Below are 17,906 nucleotides of genomic sequence, written 5' to 3' on the forward strand. Positions count from 1 at the left end.
ATACAACCTTGCTTGCTGAAAGTGAAGAGGACTTAAAACATTTACTGATGAAGATCAAAGAGCACAGCCTTCGGTATGGATTACATCTCAATGTAAAGGAAACAAAAATCTTCACCGCTGGACCAATAAACAACATTCTTATCAATGGAGAAAAGATTGAAGTTATCAAGGACTTCCTTTTTCTTGGATCAACCATCAACACTCACAGAAGCAGCAGTCAGGAAATCAAACGATGTACTCCATCAGACAAATCTGCTGCACAAGACCTTTTTAAAGTGTTGAAGAGCAAAGATGTCACCTTCAGAACTAAGGTGCGCCTGACCCAAGTCATGGTATTTCCAATCATCTCATATGCATACGAAAGCTGGACAGTGAGTAAGGAAGACCATAAAAAAATGGATGCCTTTGAGTTATGGTGTTGGAGGAGAATATTGAAAGTGCCATGGGCTGCCAAAAGAACCAATAGCTCTGTTTTTTAAGAAGTGCAGCCAGAGTACTCCTTGGAGGCCAAGATGGCTAAACTTCGCCTCTCATACTTCAGATATATTGTCAAGAGGGACCAGTTACTAGAGAAGGATATCATGTTTGGTAAGGTGGAGGGTCAGAGAAAAAGAGGAAGACCCCAACGAGATGGATTGGCTTAGTGGCAGCATCGATAGACTCAAGCATGGCAACAGTAGTGAGGTTGGCCCAGGATCGGGCAGTATTACATTCTGCTGTGCATAAGGTCGTTATGGGTCGGTACCAACTTGATGGCACCTAACAACAACAAATATGTTCAAGCCATCCACTTGTATTTGTGTTACAGCAGATAACAAAGATAGGTGGGGAGGTAGTGAACCATTTTCATAGCCTGGGAAAGCATTGCAGGCAGAAGAGCTTGTAAGTGAAAAGGCCTTGAGGTGGGGGTTAGCGGAAAGGAAGGCAAGGTCCCAGGAGTTCACAGTGCTCCTAGCTGGTGAAAGACACCATGATCCATCTGGTTTCAACCTTTCTATTTCTGGTATCTTCCCCTGTGTAAAAATCTCCACGGTCTGCAATAATAGTGATCCACAAGTGGATGCATGGATAGATGGATAGACCTGTAGGCTAAACAGGGTGGTGGTGGTGGTGTTTTGTGCCATTGAGTTGGTTCCAACCCACAGCAACTCTGTATAGGGTTTCCAAGGAGCAGTTATTGAGCTTGAACTGCTAACATTATGGTTCAAACCGACTTTGCAGCCCATCACCACAAAAACCTTCATGACCCTCACCATCTATGGTACAAAACAGAGCACTTTGACATGGTGTTCCAGATCCTTCCTAATGCCCATCCCAACCTTCCAGTATGACCTTCACTACAGTCTAATTCAACAATAAAACCACTAATTTGTGGAACACTTACTATGCATTTTAGAGCCAATCACTGTCCCCCAATTCTACAGAAGTTAGTGTAAGAAGCACTATGCTCTCTGGTAGCATAGTGATTACAAGTTGGGCTGCTAACCTCTAGGTCAGCTATTTGAAACTACCAGCCATTCAGCAGGAGAAAGATGAGGCTTTCTGCCCCCATAAAGATTTACAGCCTCGGAAACCCCTATACAGGGTCGCTATGAGTCAGAACCGACTCCATGGCACATAACTACCACCGCCACCACCACATGCCTTTCCAAGGGCAACAGTCTGGGTCTTGAAAGAAAGATGGATAAGCTTCCATGTGGGCTGAACATTTTACCTGCATCTCATTTAACTTTTAAACAACCCTATGGAGTTGTTGTTGTTTTGACCCCTGTATAGGATTTCCAAGGAGCAGTTGGTGAACTTGAACCACCGACCTTGCAGTTCAAACGACTTTGCAGTCTGATGCATTAGTCCACAGCGCCACATCAGGAGCTGCTGCTATTTAGCAGCTAGGGAAACTGAAGTTGGTGCACCAGGTCACCAGCTAGCTAGTCTGCAGCCCTACCATTTTGTTTGTTTGTTTGTTTTATTGTGAATTATGTATTTACTTCATATGCTATTGTCATACCCAATTTAGATGCTTAAAGATAGGGTTTTGGCCTCCAAGTGTGGTCCACTTACATCAAGAACCTATGGGGAAACTCAAATCAGGAGTGTGCATTTTCAACCAGCCACTGACTCCTGATTAGGATAGGAGTAACCGTTTGAGAAGCATTAAATCTGATAGTCCAGCATTAAATCTGATAGTCCACGTCCTGGAGAGAGACAGTAAATTTCCGGATGGTCTGGAAAGAACAGAAAATAGGTGCAGGGTGAAGCAGAATTCAGGCTAACCTACTCAGCACCTTCCCGCCAGTCTTGGCATCCCAGGGTGTTTCTGGTTGTCCTTCACTTGAGGCCCAAGGCCCTCTGGACCAGGCTGTCTGTCACTGGGACGAAGGAATGGAAAGGGCCTCCGGGGTGTGGGCAGAAGAGAAACCGAAACCTGCACGTCCAGACTTTCACTTTCGCCGCCTCTGTGCGCCATCCAGGTGGGCCCGCGTCTTCCGACGCGCTCGGATTCAGTAGCCTTGCACCTTGGACCTGGCCCCAGCACACTGCGTCCCGTCCCGGACGACCAGTGCCTCCTGGAAGGAGGAGGAAGGAAAGCGGTCCACATGGCGGGGGCTGGGGGTCCCCTACGCCTCCGCGACTGGCTGGTGGCGCAGATCGACAGCGGGCGCTATGCGGGGTTGTGCTGGGAAGACTCGGGCAAGACCTTATTCCGAATTCCCTGGAAGCACGCGGCCAAATTGGGCTACAAGGCGCAGCAGGACGCAGCGCTCTTCAGGGTAAGGGAGCGGGGGGCTGGGGGGCACACGACTTAAGCTCACAGGCTCTGGAAGCGCATGGCCCTAAAAACCTTGGGCAACTTGCTCGGCCTCTAAGTCCCAGTTGTCTCTAAATAGAAGGTTGTGCTCACGGCACCACCAGAGCGACCTTATGTAGGAGACACCCAGACGCCCTCCAAAAATCAGCCCCAGCTGTGTCTCCTGCACCATTCCCACTTTCCAGAGAACCTCACCTGACCCTCCACAGGGAAATTAGACACCACCAACGGAAATTCTCTAAGCTTCCACCCGCAGCCCCTAACTAACCTGCAGTTTAGGAATCCTTGTGGAGTGTTCCCATCACCAGCCCCTTTCAGAGACCTCCCCCAGTGGTGCCCTTCCTTTCCAGCTTGCCACTAACTGCCTCCAAATTAGCTCCTTCCCACCAACATTTAAACTCTGGAATCTCGCCCAGCAGAAAAACGCAAGCAACCACTACTCCAAACCCCACAGCAGCCTCCAGGCCCCTTCTTTGGCCTCCTTTCCACTTCTTTCACACAGGGAAGCACCCCCAAAGAGTCTCATCTTCATCAGCCCTCAACAGTCCTCTCCACCTCAATTTGGCTTCTGCCCCCCTAGTTGCCAAACCCTAGGATGCTGTGGCTGTGTCTTCTATTATACCTGGGTGGATTTGGAACTCTTCTCTCCTCCTTGAAACACTCTGACTTGGTTTCCAGAATCTCTGCCTCCTTCCATTTCCTCCATTCTTCTATCCGCACCCCACCCACCATTTTCCTACTACCACCTCCCTGGCTGCTGCTCCCACCCTGCAACAGACACTTCTGTTGGGTCTCTCAGCACTCACTCCTGGATGTCGTGTCCCATTGTCCCACTCTCCTTCTCTGTGGCCACAGTGCAGAGCCTCAGGTCTCCCTGGCTTCCCTTCCAAGCTCCAGGCATGTAGATGTTGTTGTTGTTAAATGCTGTCGAATCAATTCCAACCCATAGCGACCCCGGACAGGGCTTCGAGGCTGTAAATCTTTATGGGAGCAGAAAGCCTCATCTTTCTCCCACGGAGCAGCTGGTAGTTTTGAACTGCTGACCATAAGGTTCGCAGCCTGATTTGTAACCACTGTGCTACCAGAGCTCCTTTGTCTCTTATATGGCTCCCAGGTCTTTCAAACTCAGCTCACCCCCATTCATCAGCTCATCAACTTATCCCCACTCATCAGCTCATTCCACCCACCCCCCCGACCTTCTGTATTTCCCAATGTGTAAGACGGCACCATCTGCCACCCAGACTGCAGAGTCAGACACCTGTACCCTAGCTACACACATCTATACTTACATCTCCACCCATGGTAGGGGAGAAGGGAAGGGAAGGCCTACTCCTTCTCCCAGAACAGTGATTCATCTGTTGATTAAGTGCTGTCAAGACTGTTCCAACTTATAGCAAACCTGTATAGGGTTTTCAAGGAGCAGCTGATAGGTTTGAACCAAAAGCCTGACTCCAGTAAGCAATGTTGCTAGTGTTAATTCTGACTCAGAGCAACCAAGTATAGGAGAAGCGGCTAGTGGATTTGAACTGCCAGCCTTGCAGTTGGCAGTTCCGTGCTTAACCTACAGTGCCACACTAGAACTCCTGCAATCCATCTACTCGGCCCCATTTCCACCATCTCTCACCAGGACGACTGCCATGATCTCAGTGGCCTCCAATGCTTCCCGTGTGCCCCAGCATCTCATGAATTTCTCCCCTCAGTTCTCCTTCTAAAATGCCCATCTACTCAAAATCCTTCCCTTTATCACAAGAGGCTCCCCATTGTCCTTGTGATAAAGTCCCAGTGTTTTGCCATGACCACAAAGTCCTTGTGGACTGGCCCTCTCTGACCTGATTTTTATCCACTCCTTCCCTGCAGCAACTTTAGATCCAGCCTGACTTTTCCGTTTCTAAGTGATTCATTTTTCTTTCACCATCAGACCTTTGCACATGCTGTTCCTTGTGCCTGGAACCTTTTTCTCTTCACTTGACCAACTCCCATTGTTCCCAGCTTATGTATCTCCTCAGGAGACCCTTCCCTGATGCATTCACATATTGAATGTGTTTATTCAGTGCTTCTTCCACATCAGCCCTGATTCCTTCTGCTTTCCCCATTGGAACACCATTTTCTCTGAACTCTAAGTGCCTTGTATCAGTCTGTCTCCTGCAGCAGACTGAACTGCTCAAAGGTGGTAACCCACAGTTGATTCTTAGTGTTGAATGAGTTGTTGCATAGCCTTGTCCTTTAAGACTTCTGTGCTACTCTTCAGAGGAGGGAGATTCCTTCTGGCTCCTTTGACCCATTCCTCAACCCATAACTAATACCCTGACCTCAACCCCTCCAGGTACCCCAAAATCCATAGATCAAAGCATGGCTTTCAAGGATATTCATGATCTGACTTCAACCTATCTCTTCCTTCATAAGTCCTATGCCCCTTCTTCACATACCCTCAGACACACAACAACCAAGCTGCTTAATGCCGCCTGAATGCCCATGTCTTTCCATACTTCCAGGCTTTAAGCCATGTCCTCTGCTCAGCCCACCTCAATCTCTACTGAACATCTCCTGTGCACCTGGCCCTGTTCTAGGTGCTTGGGGACACAGCAGTGAACACAACAAAGATCTCCCTCATCATGGAGTTCATTCCTTCACTTCCTCTTCTGGCAGCCTTCCTCAGCACAATTCCTGGCCCAACACTGAAAGTGACAGTGCCCTGTGCCCACATGACCTTTCAGTTTGCATATCCCTAATACTCTGAACAAATAACACTGACTGGGCCTGGCACCGTGCTAAGCACTTTCAGCCCTGAGTGGGATAAATGAAACACCACTTCTACCATCCTCCCCTCTGATCCTTCTGCTCCAGGCTTGCTTGCATTTATTAATCTTCTCACCTCAGGGCTTTTGCACTTCTTCCTTCTGCCTAAAACACTCTTCTCCCAGCTCTTGGTCATACAAGGGTCTGTGTCACCTCTTAAAAGAGCCCTCTCTGAAGTGGTTTCCTAGTCATATTTTTTTTCTTATTGACTTATTTAATCCCTCTCCCACAATGAGCGATCAGTGTTTAATGAGTATCTTGTGGCTTGTATGAGTTCTTGCAAAATAGGCATAGAAGATTTTCTCCTATATTACATTCTAATTTTTAGTTTTACTGCTGTTTTATTTCCAGCTTTTTATGGTGAATTGCATGAAGGTTTACAGAGCAGACCATCAATTTTACATTCAACAAATCATATACTTTGCTTCATTACATGGTTGTAATCCCTTCCATATACCAACAGTTAACAGCACTTACCTCTATTCACTTTAACTATTGCATTTCCCTCTGTCTCCCACTACCTTCATCTTTCCTCTTCTGACCTCCCTCTTGTTGTATATTGCCTGCCCTATCACCCATGTTAACATGTGTCTGCTCTCTAGCCTGTGAATAATTTTTCCAACCCCCTACCCTTGTAACTATCAGAGATTATTTCTTTTGTCAAAAATTCTTTTGAATTATTTTTCAATTAGTTCCATTACCTTTTTTTTTCTCAGAAGTGTTTTCTGTCCTGCATCTTGTTCATTTGTTTCTCAGAAATGTTTTCTGTCCTGCATCTTGTTCATTTGTTTCTCAGAAATGTTTTCTGTCCTGCATCTTGCTCATTCTCTCTTGTTTCTTCATGTGAGCTAAAATTGTCTGTTTTCTTCAGGGCATTGTGGGGTTGTCATATTTATAAAAAACAAACAGTGCAGTTGTTGGACCCAGAAGGGAGAAATCTCTGGGGGTGGCTCATGCAATTCAAGGAGCTCACAAGGTGGTTGTGGAAGGGATGTGACAGTGAGTTCCTAGATGGAGTTCCTATTGGCCTCGGTGTTAACTATGTTCAGGGCACTTGGAGCTGGCATCTGTTGGGATCACAGGGCAGCTGGGGACAGGGTGACTGGTTAAATGCTGGTCTGGTGGCTCTGAGGATTTTGTACGTCTACAGCAAGCCCACCTGAATCCAGGCACCAAATCAGCACACCAAAGCGGCACAGCAGGCCCCTGACTGGCACTGGTGTGGCTCCCAACCACATTGCTCTGAACTCCTGGAGAGCAGGGTCTACGCTGCGGGTGGATGAATGTGGGAGCTGGCCACACCTCTGGTCACCAGGGGAGAGTGGGGCAAAAGAAGAAATTGCACCTTTCCTGTCACCCATGAGAGTCTGCTCTGCTAAGTCTCCTTCTTTTGCCAAAGCTACTCACAAAACAATCGAGCCGCATCTGGCCAGCCATTCACCAGTGAGTCTTTCTCTCTCCCCTCTCCTCCCAGCAAGCACTCCATTCACCTTTCCAACCCTTCTTCTGAAGTTCAGGGTGCCAGACATTTCATCTGTGTCTGTTTTATTTGGTCTCCGTCTTTGTTGGGGAACCTTTTTTTTCCTACCAAAATTTGTAACATCATTCGTGGGCCATACAAAATTATCAACTTTAAAAATTAGCCTGCTTTATTTGCTCCAACATTTAATTAACTCACCCTTAATGTGATGGCAAAGGATCTCTGGTACGAGTCGGGCTACTAACCTCAAGGTCAGCAGTTCGAAACTACCAGCCATTCCATGGGAGAAAGATGAGGTTTTCTGCTCCCATCTTTCCCACAGCCTCAGAAACCCCGTACAGGGTCGCTATAAGTTGAAACTGACTCCCCAGCACACCACCACCAGTGTGATGGCTAGAACTGTGATTGCCTTAGCAAGGCCAGACCAAATGATTTCACAGGCCTGAGTCCTGGTGTGGCACTGTGGGCAAATGCGTCAGACTGCAAAGTCGTTTTAACAGCAAGGTTGGTGATTCAAGCTCACCAGCTGATCCTTGAAAAACTATATGGGGTCGCTATGTGTTGGAATCGACTCAATGGCACTTAACAACAACAACATAAGGCCTGAAGGCTGAATGTTCCCACCCCTGTAGTAGAGGGTCTGTGTAGTACATCTGCTTAGTCCGCCATCTTGCCAGAAGTCTCCTTACATCTTTTTTTTTAATCATCTGGAGTTCACAAGATAACAACCCACTGCTGTTATTTTGTATCCCACCTGCTTCATTAATTTTTCTTTCTAACATTCATCACTATCTATAACTTGGAATATAGTAGTCAGGTTTACCTAATGCAGCTTATCTTCTACCATTAGACTTAGAGTTCTTTGATGACAAGGACCATGTCTATCTTGTTTCTCAATCAGTCTTCAACCATAACTCAGGGTCTGGCACATAGTAGGAGCTCAAATAATATGATGGATACATGGATGGATTGAAAGAGAATTGGCCCTCTCCCCCCATGTGTTCCCAGCCCCTCAGTCCAGGCTATTTCTCCTGGACTCACCCCTACTCACCCCCAGGCCTGGGCAGTGTACAAGGGCAAGCACCTGGAGGGCACTGACAAGGAGGACCCCACCACCTGGAAGACGAGACTCCGCTGTGCCCTCAACAAGAGTGCTGACTTCTGTGAGGTGCGTGAACGCAGCCAGCTGGACATCTCCAACCCCTACAAGGTCTACCGGATTGTATCAGGTGCCCATGGCCCAGGTACCATTCTGATTCTGAAAGTAGTAGCCTCGGGCAGCTCTCTGGACAATAATAAGGGACTCACTGTAAAATGGGAAAAGGGTAGACTTGTTGAGCTTACATTTATGGTTTGGTAAATTAGAAGGATTCTTAGACCATTTAGTTTGTCTTCCCATTGACAAGAGGGTAACTGAGGTCCAGAGAGAGGTGGGCTTTACCTGAGGTCATTCAGTAAGCTGGAGCATTCTTGTTGAGGGTTGAGATGTTGAGATCACCTCAGTTGACTTTTACTCTATACAGTCCCTTGCTGTCCCTTGCTTCATCCAGTGACCAAAGCCTGTGCTCTCCCTGAAGAGAAGGGCAGTCCCCAGAGCCAGCAGGAGCCTCCTGGGAAAGTGATGGGTCAGGCCGGCAGAGCAAACCAGGTAGGTATGTTCTTTGGCTCCTCAAGCCTAATAACTCAGTCACCTCTAACCCAACTAGCTTCCTGTTTCTACTCTCTCCAGGACTGTTATGTACCTCTTCTCCTCCATTACTCATCTCCATCCCTGCCTGTACCTCTGCTCTGTCTCTTCCATCATTCCAGCTCCATCACTCTCTTCCTTTCACCTCCATCAGCTCTGGCTCTTTCACTGTTTCCATCACCTCCACAATCTCTCTGTCTGTATTAACCCTATTGTCTCCTCCTTCATTTCTTCTCTCCCATTATCCTTGGGTCCTTCACTCCATCACCATTTGCCTCATCAGACCTAGCTCCATCCATTTGTCTGTATCAACCCTGTGACCTCCACCCCATCATCTATTGTCATTGCCCTTTCTTTCCCTCAAACCATCTATGGCTTCATTCCACCGTCCCTGGTGTGTCCCCATCAGCATATATTCATCACCCTGTCCTCCACCTCTAGCCTCTCAGCTCCATCACCACCCTCTCCACCTTCTCACTTATCCCAACACTTCTCCCCCTATTGTAGTAAGCTCTGTCTCTGACCCCTACCACCCCTAATACCCATAGGCATATTCTCTTCACACATATATCCCCCATACACACACACACACACACACACACACACACACACACACACGTGTGTGGGGAGGGTGCTGGGGAGTCCTGTGTTTTGAAACCTCCAAGAGTCTATGAACCCAACAGTGTTTGTCTGCCCAGACTTCCCTCTGTTCCAGGGGGGACAATCTGGGAACTTCTGTGGTCCAAAGGTCTCCTCTCCCACCTTCATTCCCCATGCTCAGGAGTGTTCTGGATTCCTCACAGAGGATGAGGAAAAGGAGGACTCCCTACCACTTGCTGCCCCGCTGCCTCGTCCTTTGGCTGATCACAGTAAGGACAGCTCCCCTCACCCATTCTGCTTCCTTGCTGCCTCCCTGAGGAGCCAGGGTGAGCTGGTGTCTCTTCCCCCAGGGTACCAGGCACAGGCTCCCACCCACTCCTGGGGCCCCAAGCACTCTGAAGATTTCAGCAACCCAGGTAGGGAATCTAAAGGACTTCTCACCCAAAGCAACCAGCCTGGACTGCCAGTAACAACAAATGTTGTTAAGTGCCATCGAGTCAGTTCCGACCCATAGTGATCCTGGATAGGGTTTCCAAGGAGTGGCTGGTGTGCTTGAACCACCGACCTTGCAGTTAAAACGACTTTGCAGCCTGACGCATTAGCCCACAGCGCCACACCAGGACTCAGGCTTTTATAAGGCCTGTGAAATCATTTGGTCTGGCCTAGCTAAGGCAAACTAATGTTGCAGTCCAGCACATTAACCCACAGCCCCACACCAGGACTCCCCACAGCTCTGTGAGGCAGGTATTGCCATTATCTCCATTGGACAGAAGTAGAAACTGCCGCAGATTGAAACAACACAGTCAGCAACCCTGGGACCATTATCAACAGGTCACAGATCTCAGTGGCAATGAGAGGCTTGAATCCAAGGGACTGGCTGCGAAGCCCACAGCCCAACCATGGAGCTGTATTACCATAATCATCACCTTCATGGTCTTCATTACTGTTACTCCTACCAACATTGAGACATTTGTGGGAGGAAGCTCCTTGAGTCCCAGAGGTCAGAGCTGGGAGGGCCTTAGTGCCCCTCCTCCATTATGCAGATGGCCTCAGAACGTGCACTTTAACCACTAAACACGGCTACCAGTTCCTATATGCTGGAAGCTATTATTTGTTTTTACATCATTGGCGTCCTGGTGTGGCACTGTGGGATAGAGTGCTGGATGCAAGATGGGCGGTTCAAATTCACCAGCCGCTCCTTGTAAACCCTATAGAATCGTGCTTAACAACAATGATCATTATTATTTCTACTACTAGAATTTTTATTATTGCCTATTGGGAGGGATCATCAAAAACTCCGTAGGTGGGAAGCTGGAGAGCCTCTGGTTGTGAAGAGGCGGTAGGGGGCATAGTGGTTAACAAGGGTGGAGGTTGAGCGATCTCCAGTGCCCGCAGGCGTGCGCGCCCTCTGCCCTGCAGATTGCTGGCTGCACGTGCGACTGTTCTATGGCGCCGAGCTGGTGCTCGAGGCCACCGCGCGCACGGCCGAAGGCTGCCATCTGAGCCCGCCCTCCACTGCCGCCGAACACCTGCTGGAGCCGCCGCGCATTGCGCAAATTCCCTTCCCAGAACCGCCTTCCGGGGCCCCCGCGCTGCGCTACCTACTGCCCCACTTGAAGCGCGGCGTGCTGTTGTGGGTGGCACCCGAGGGCGTATTCGCCAAGCGCCTGTGCCAGGGCCGGGTGTACTGGCGCGGCCCGCTCGCCCCACACCGCGCGAGCCCTAACAAGCTGGAGCGGGAGCTCACTTGCCAGCTGCTGGACACACGCCGCTTCCTTGTGGGTAAGAGCGCGGCAGCAGAGCCACCGGAGGATGGGGCACAGAGTTCGGGCTCAGAGCATGGGGTCTGGGACTGGCAAAGGAACGTGGAGAAAGGAAACGCTAGATGTGGGCACGGTGGGGTGCTCATAGAATCAACGGACATGGCATAGAGCACTGGGAGTGGGCACAAACGTGGGCATAGAGTATAGAGTTTAGACACGGGGCAGACTTGGGGTGCTAGGTGTGAGCATAAACATATGACTTAGGCATATGTGTTGGTATAGGGATGCTGGGCATAAGGTGGGCATCGGGGCACTTGGGCACAAAATAAGTAATAAGTGGCCATAGCATGGAGTCAGCATAATGGCATGGGAGTGTCATAGGGCACAGACACAGTGGGAGTGTGGGCTTCTGTGACATGGGCATAGGGTATGAGTACAAGGTGTGCAATGGAAGGGGAACCCTGTGTTGGCCCAGCCCCACAGTCTCTGTGCCCGTAGGATTGTGTGCCCACCTACAGGATGGCCATCCAGAACCTGAGTACCAGATCCGTCTGTGCTTTGGTGAGGAGTACCCGGGCCCTCCAGGACAGCCAGAGGAGCGGCTTGTCATGGCCCATGTGAGTCACCTCTACCCCTGCATACACACTCCAATGGAAAGCCAAACCTCCCAGTCCTTCTGCATGCCCCTCAGCTGCCCCCGCTAGTCCTGGGGGGCCCCTTGAACTGCTGTGTGACCCTGCCTGTGAAATCAATGTGGGGAGGGGACTGTCACTTGGACTGTGACTTTCTAGTGGGGAACTTGGGGGACTGGTAATGGAGAGAGCCAGTTCATTGCCCCATCCAACCCCATAGGTGGAGCCTGTCTTCGCCCGAGAGCTTCTCCTACACTCCAAGCGCCTGGTCCTCAACACCCCGGTGGGCCCCCAGCCCAGCATCCCTGAGGCTGTCATCCACCTGTTGACACACCTGAGTCAGCACTGAGCCGATCACAGCCTTCTCTGATGCCCCTAAAGCCAGCCCCCCACAGGGCATGGATCCCCCACTTCACTCTGTCCCAATGAGTCAGTGGACCGAAGGTCTCCTCATCCATATCCCAGGTCAGGACAGCAGAAGATCTCACCCTTGCCTTCACCCTCTCTGATGCATGGGTGGAGACCTGGAACAAGAAGATGGCAGACCCCAGACTTGCTGGACCTTGGGCATTGGGCAGAACTGAGCCAGATTATGAAGCATCAGGAAAAAAAACAAAACAGAAGAACACCTCCTCTCCTGCCATGAGCCAAGATGCCTCTAGCTCTTTGCTTAGGGCCAGCCTTGCCTGCAGTTGAGTCCATTGTAAGTTTGCTTAAAGCCAAGCACACCAATAATTAAAGTCTCAGGTTCTTACAGTTGTTGTTGTCATTAAGTGCCAACAAGTTTCTACTTACAGTAGCTCTGTGTAGGGTTTCCGAGGCTATAAACCTTTGCAGAAGCAGAAAGCCTCCTCTTTTTCCTGCAGAGCAGCTGATGGGCTCAAACTGTCAACCTTGTAGTTCGCAGTCCAGTGCTTATCCTCTAGAGTCACTGCACACCCTTATTAGAGTTGTTGTTGTTAAGTCCCGTTGAGTTGGTTCCGACTTACAACTACCCTATATAAGTTTTCTGAGGAGCGGCTGGTGAGTGTGAACTGCCGACCTTTCTGTTCAAATCGACCTTACACTCAAGTGCTTATCCTACAGCTTGTCCAGGGCTTCTACATAGTGTAGTAGTAGTAGTTGTTGTTGTTGTTGTTAAATGCTGTCAAGTCAGTTTGACTCACAGTGACCCTGTTTAGATTTCTGGGGAGTGGCTGGTGGGTTTGAACTTCCAATCTTATGAAGCACTTATCCTACAATGTCACACCAAGGTTCCACTTAGAGTAGAGCCAACCAATAATTGAATTGCCTGTCTTCTAAGGGGCTCTGAGTTTCCAGACCCTTCCTCTTACCTGCTACTAGTCTCTTTTCTTTATTGCCCAAGGGTGGGGGGAGGTCTCCAAACTTGGACCTGAACCCTCGGCTTAGGACACCATCTTTGGAGAGACTGAAGCAGGCCCTAAAACATAGTCCTATAAGGCGAAGTCCAGACCTCCCCAGGCCCTACTGATCTTTGCAACCTGTAAATTGTAGAACATTCTTGAAAATCGGGAGACGGCACCTAGAACCATAAAGTCTTGTCAGTACAGCAACTATTTTTTCAATCCTGGATAACCAACCTTTGTTCCCATTTCTCATTTGTGAGTTTATTTATATGAATTCTCTTACAGAAACCAACAAAATCTCACTTTCATTACATTAATAGGTCACTTTCATGAGGGGGAATGGCACGATTCAACAAACATAAAAAGTTGATCAGTAATGTTAAATTGGAAAACATGTTATATTTACATTTAGTTTTTACAACTATCATGACAAAAAAGTCAGTGGGATACTACTTTTAAATATTATTTCAACAAGCCAGTTGCCCGATTCATTGAGCACCTACTTTGTGCCATGCTAGTGCTGAGCACTGGTCCCTATGTTCCTGGAGCTCACAGCCTGTTTTCCATTGGGAGCCATGACCATCCCTCTCCACCACTCCTTGCTTAGAAGGAGTGATGTTAAGGAGTCACAGAATACCACCTCTGCCACTCACTTGCTGTGTGACCTCAGGAAATAACCTCTCTGAGCCTCAGAGTCTTCCTTTCTTTCTTTTAAAAATATTTATTTTATTTTTGGTGAAAATATACACAGCCAACCATACACCCATTCAACAGTTTCTGCATGTACATTCGTTTATGTTCTTCACGTTGGATCACCATTTCCTTTTTAAAAATATTTTTGTGTGTATCTTAAGTGAAAATTTGCATAGCAAATTAGGTTTCCATTTAACAATTTATATGTAACTTGTATCACAACTTAGTTACAATTTTCACAATGTGTCAACATTTTCATTACTTCCATTTTTTGTGTTCTGTTTCCATTCATCTAGCTTCCCTCCCCTCCTTAATTTTTCATTTATTTGAACATAAATATTGACCATCCTTTGGTCTTATATAGCTGATTGATTTAAGGGAGCACAGTATTATTCATCCAAATCTATTATTTGGATAAAGAGTGACCACTGGGAGTGGCTTCAGTTCCAAGTTCAAAGGGTTTCTTAGGACAATAGCCGGGATCGCCTTATTTTGTAGTTTTTAACATTTTGTTGTGAACTGGATGAAGGTTTAGAGCAGTTCATCAGTTTTCCTTTCAATAATCCATACACAGTTTGTTTCATCTCACTGATGACAACGCCCTCGATGTAACATAACTTAACCCATTTTCTGTGTTTCCTGTTTCCATTCCTCCTTCTTTCTTAACAGTTATGAACTTTGCCCTTGGATAAATGCTGCCCTTTTGATCTTAAATTGTTGATTACGCTAACGTTCCTAGTGTTGATATTCCTCTTATAAACCTATTGTCTGGCTGAAAACTGAGCCACCGGAAGGAGTTCCATTCCAGACCTGAAGGATGACTCAGGGCCACAACCCCAGGACTTCAACCAGCAAACCTGGTCTCTTTCATGATTTTGAATTTTGTTCCACATTTTCTCCCACACTACCCAGCACCATCTAAGGAGCTCTGGTAGCGTAGTGGTTACGAATCGGGCTGTGAACCTCAGGGTCAGCAGTTCGAAACTACCAGCTGCTCCGCGGGAGAAAGATGAGGCTTTCTGCTCCCGTAAAGATTTACAGCCTCGGAAACCCTGTACAAGGTCGCTATGAGTCGGAACCGACTCCATGGCACGTAACCACCACCACTACATGTAGTGATAGCCAAGACACCATCTAGTTCTTCTGGTCTCAGAGTCCTGGAGATTGATGTTCCTGTGATCCATCAGTCTGTTGGATGAATCGTTTCCATGTTTCTTTGATTGTCTTCACTCTCTTTCCTCCAAAAAAGGAGAGACCAATAGTTGCACCTTAGATGGCTGTTCACAAGTTTTTAAGACCCCAGACACTACTCATGAAATTAGGATGTAGAACATTGTCTTTGTGGACTGTTGATGCCTCTGAGAGATGGTTCCTCTAGTCTCTATTGGCCCAGTAAGTCTGGCCTAATTTAGGAGTTTTGTTCTACATTCTAATTGAAACCTTTTATTGAGCTGAGTCCTGGTGTGGCACTGTGGGATAAAGCACTGGGCCACAAGGTCAAGTTGAACCACAAGATCGGTGGTTCAAACTCATCAGCTTCTCCTTGGAAACCCTCCATAGGGTCGCTATGAGTCAGAACTGACTCAATGGCACTTAACAATAACAACTGCGTCCCTGGAGTCCAGGTTTGGTGCTGTAGGATAAGCACTAGAATGCAAGGTTGGTTTAAACCACAAGGTCCACAGTTCAAACTCAACAGCTCCTCCTCAGAAACCCTGTACAGGATCACTATGAGTCACCAACTCGACGACATTTAACAACAACATTGTGTCCCTGGTCAGAGGGTCAATAGTGGTATCTGTGCAGCATCTAGTACTTCAGGTCTCAGACTAGAAGAGGCCAGAACTGGATAGGCCATTAGTCCCATGGACAAAATTCTTCCTTAAGTGGGTTCCTTCACTCCCCTTTGTTCCAGATGAGAAGAGAATAAAAACAATAGCTATATCTTAAATTGTCACTTCTCACCAATCTAGGATTAGAACATGATCTTTATGAACTGTATTATGCCAATTGAGTGAGTTGTTCTACAAAACTATAGTTCCAAGCCTTAAAACCCAATAAAACAATACTGAGCAGTATTAGGTTTCTGTCTTAGTAGGTATCTGTAACTGTGGCCCCATGAGGTTTAATATATATACATATATGGATTGGCATAGTGGCAGCAGCAATGAACCCAAGGGTGGCAACGATTGTGAAGTTGGAGAAGGACAAGGTAGTGTTTCCTTCTGTTGTGCATAATAAGGTCACTGTGAAATGATACTGACTTGACGTCACCTAACAACCATAATATATAATGTCAATATATTTGCAGTACACATAAGCATGCCTGAAGATATACCTACACATGCATCCTCATATACACACATGTGCCTTCCTATGTGCATATGTGACCACACATGTTTTATTAGTTGTTATTATTGTTGCAAAATTGTATGTTATATAATAGTATTTACTAAAATTGTCCCTTATTCTTGAATACTTAGTGTCTTGGACAAGTTGTGAAGACTTCACCCATATTGGGTATTGCTTTTCTCATCACCAAAAATAAAAAATGTCTCTTGTTAAGTACCACCAATTCAATTCTGAATCAAAGTGACACTGTATAGGGTTTCCAAGGAGTGGCTGGTGGGTTTGATCTGCTGAACTTGTGGTTAGAAGTGCAGTACTTATTCTACAGTGCCAAGTGTCTACTATCTATAAAATGAGTCTTCTTCCCTTCCCCTCCTGTCTCTGCTAACCATCAAAGATAATTACTTTCTATGTGCATACCTATTCTTGACTTTATAAAAGTGAGACCGTACAATATTTGTCCATCTTATTGAGTTATTTCACTCAGCATAATGTCCATGCTGTGTTTTGTGGACTTCTCATTATTCTTTATAGTTGCATATTTTTCCACTGGATGCAAGTACCACAATTGGTTTATCTATTATTCATCCTTTGATAGATGCTTAGGTTGTCTCCTTCTTCTTGCTATTGTGAATAATACTATAATGGACCTGGCTGTGCATATATTTATTAATGTCGCTGCTTTTATATTTCTAGAATATGTTACAGTAAATTTTAAAAATTTGCTAGTAGAGTTCCAGGTCATACATGCACTGGTTTATTCCAAACAAACTGTTTAAACATGTCTCTGTGGTCAGTGGATGTCTGCAGAGATGTTGTCTCAGATACTTGTTTTAGTTAGCTTCATTAAAAAAAAAAAAAAAAAAAGGTCCAGTCAAAACAGTGGGATCTACTGGGCTGTTAAATTCAAGGCAAAGAGGTTCATTCATCAGGTTATAGCAACTGTTTAGGGGATTCTAAATGGTAATCTTGATAGATTATTTTGAAGGATAATCAAGGGGTTTGCACTGCAGTGAATTACTTAATATGAGTTTCTTATCATGCTTGGTGCAGGAGGAAAATGAGGCTTTCTGCTCCTGTAAAGATTCACAGCCTTGGAAACCCTATATAGGGTCATTATGAGTCAGAACCGATTTAGTGGCACTTAACATCATCATGTTTGGTAAAATGGAGGAAAACCCCCAAGGAGATGGAATGATACAGTGGCAGCAACAATGGATTCGAACGTAACAATTGTGAGGACTGGCTAGTGTTTCCTTCTGTTGTGATAGGGTCCCTAAGAGTTGGAATCGACTTGACAGCACCTAACAACAGCCATAATTTGTAACTCCCATTAAATAACTAGGTTGTAACTCCCATTAAATAACTAGGTTGTAACTCCCATTAAATAACTAGGTTGTAACTCCCATTAAATAACTAGCACCATCTGGTTGGTTCTAACTTGTAGCAACCTGTATTGGGTTTCTAAGGAGCAGCCATTGAGTCTGAATTGCCGACCTTGAAGTTAGCAGTCTAGTGCTTATCCTACAGCACCACACCAGGACTGGGTTATTGTCGATGTTAAGTGCTGTTGAGTCAGTTCCGACCTTTAGCGACCCTGTATAGGGTATCCGAGGAGCAGCTGGTGAGCTTGAACCACCAACCTTGCAGTTCAAATGGAATTGCAGTTTGGTGTGGTGCATTAACCCACAGCGCCACTCCAGGACTGGGTTGTTGTCAAGCACTGTTGA

General features: G+C 46.8%; 1 protein-coding gene across 1 annotated transcript; it reads left to right on the plus strand.

Moving 5' to 3' along the window:
• Positions 1-2,597: 2,597 nt before the first annotated feature.
• On the plus strand, positions 2,598-12,116 carry LOC102823936 (interferon regulatory factor 4-like). The gene is made up of 8 exons (XM_006860772.1): positions 2,598-2,771; positions 8,143-8,329; positions 8,636-8,733; positions 9,488-9,641; positions 9,723-9,788; positions 10,792-11,154; positions 11,634-11,752; positions 11,988-12,116. Exons 1-8 carry the CDS (start codon positions 2,598-2,600, stop codon positions 12,114-12,116), a joined length of 1,290 nt encoding a protein of 429 aa, XP_006860834.1.
• Positions 12,117-17,906: the final 5,790 nt, after the last annotated feature.

The sequence above is a fragment of the Chrysochloris asiatica genome, unplaced genomic scaffold (assembly GCF_000296735.1).
Source record: "Chrysochloris asiatica unplaced genomic scaffold, ChrAsi1.0 scaffold00039, whole genome shotgun sequence".
Taxonomy (NCBI): Eukaryota; Metazoa; Chordata; class Mammalia; order Afrosoricida; family Chrysochloridae; genus Chrysochloris; species Chrysochloris asiatica.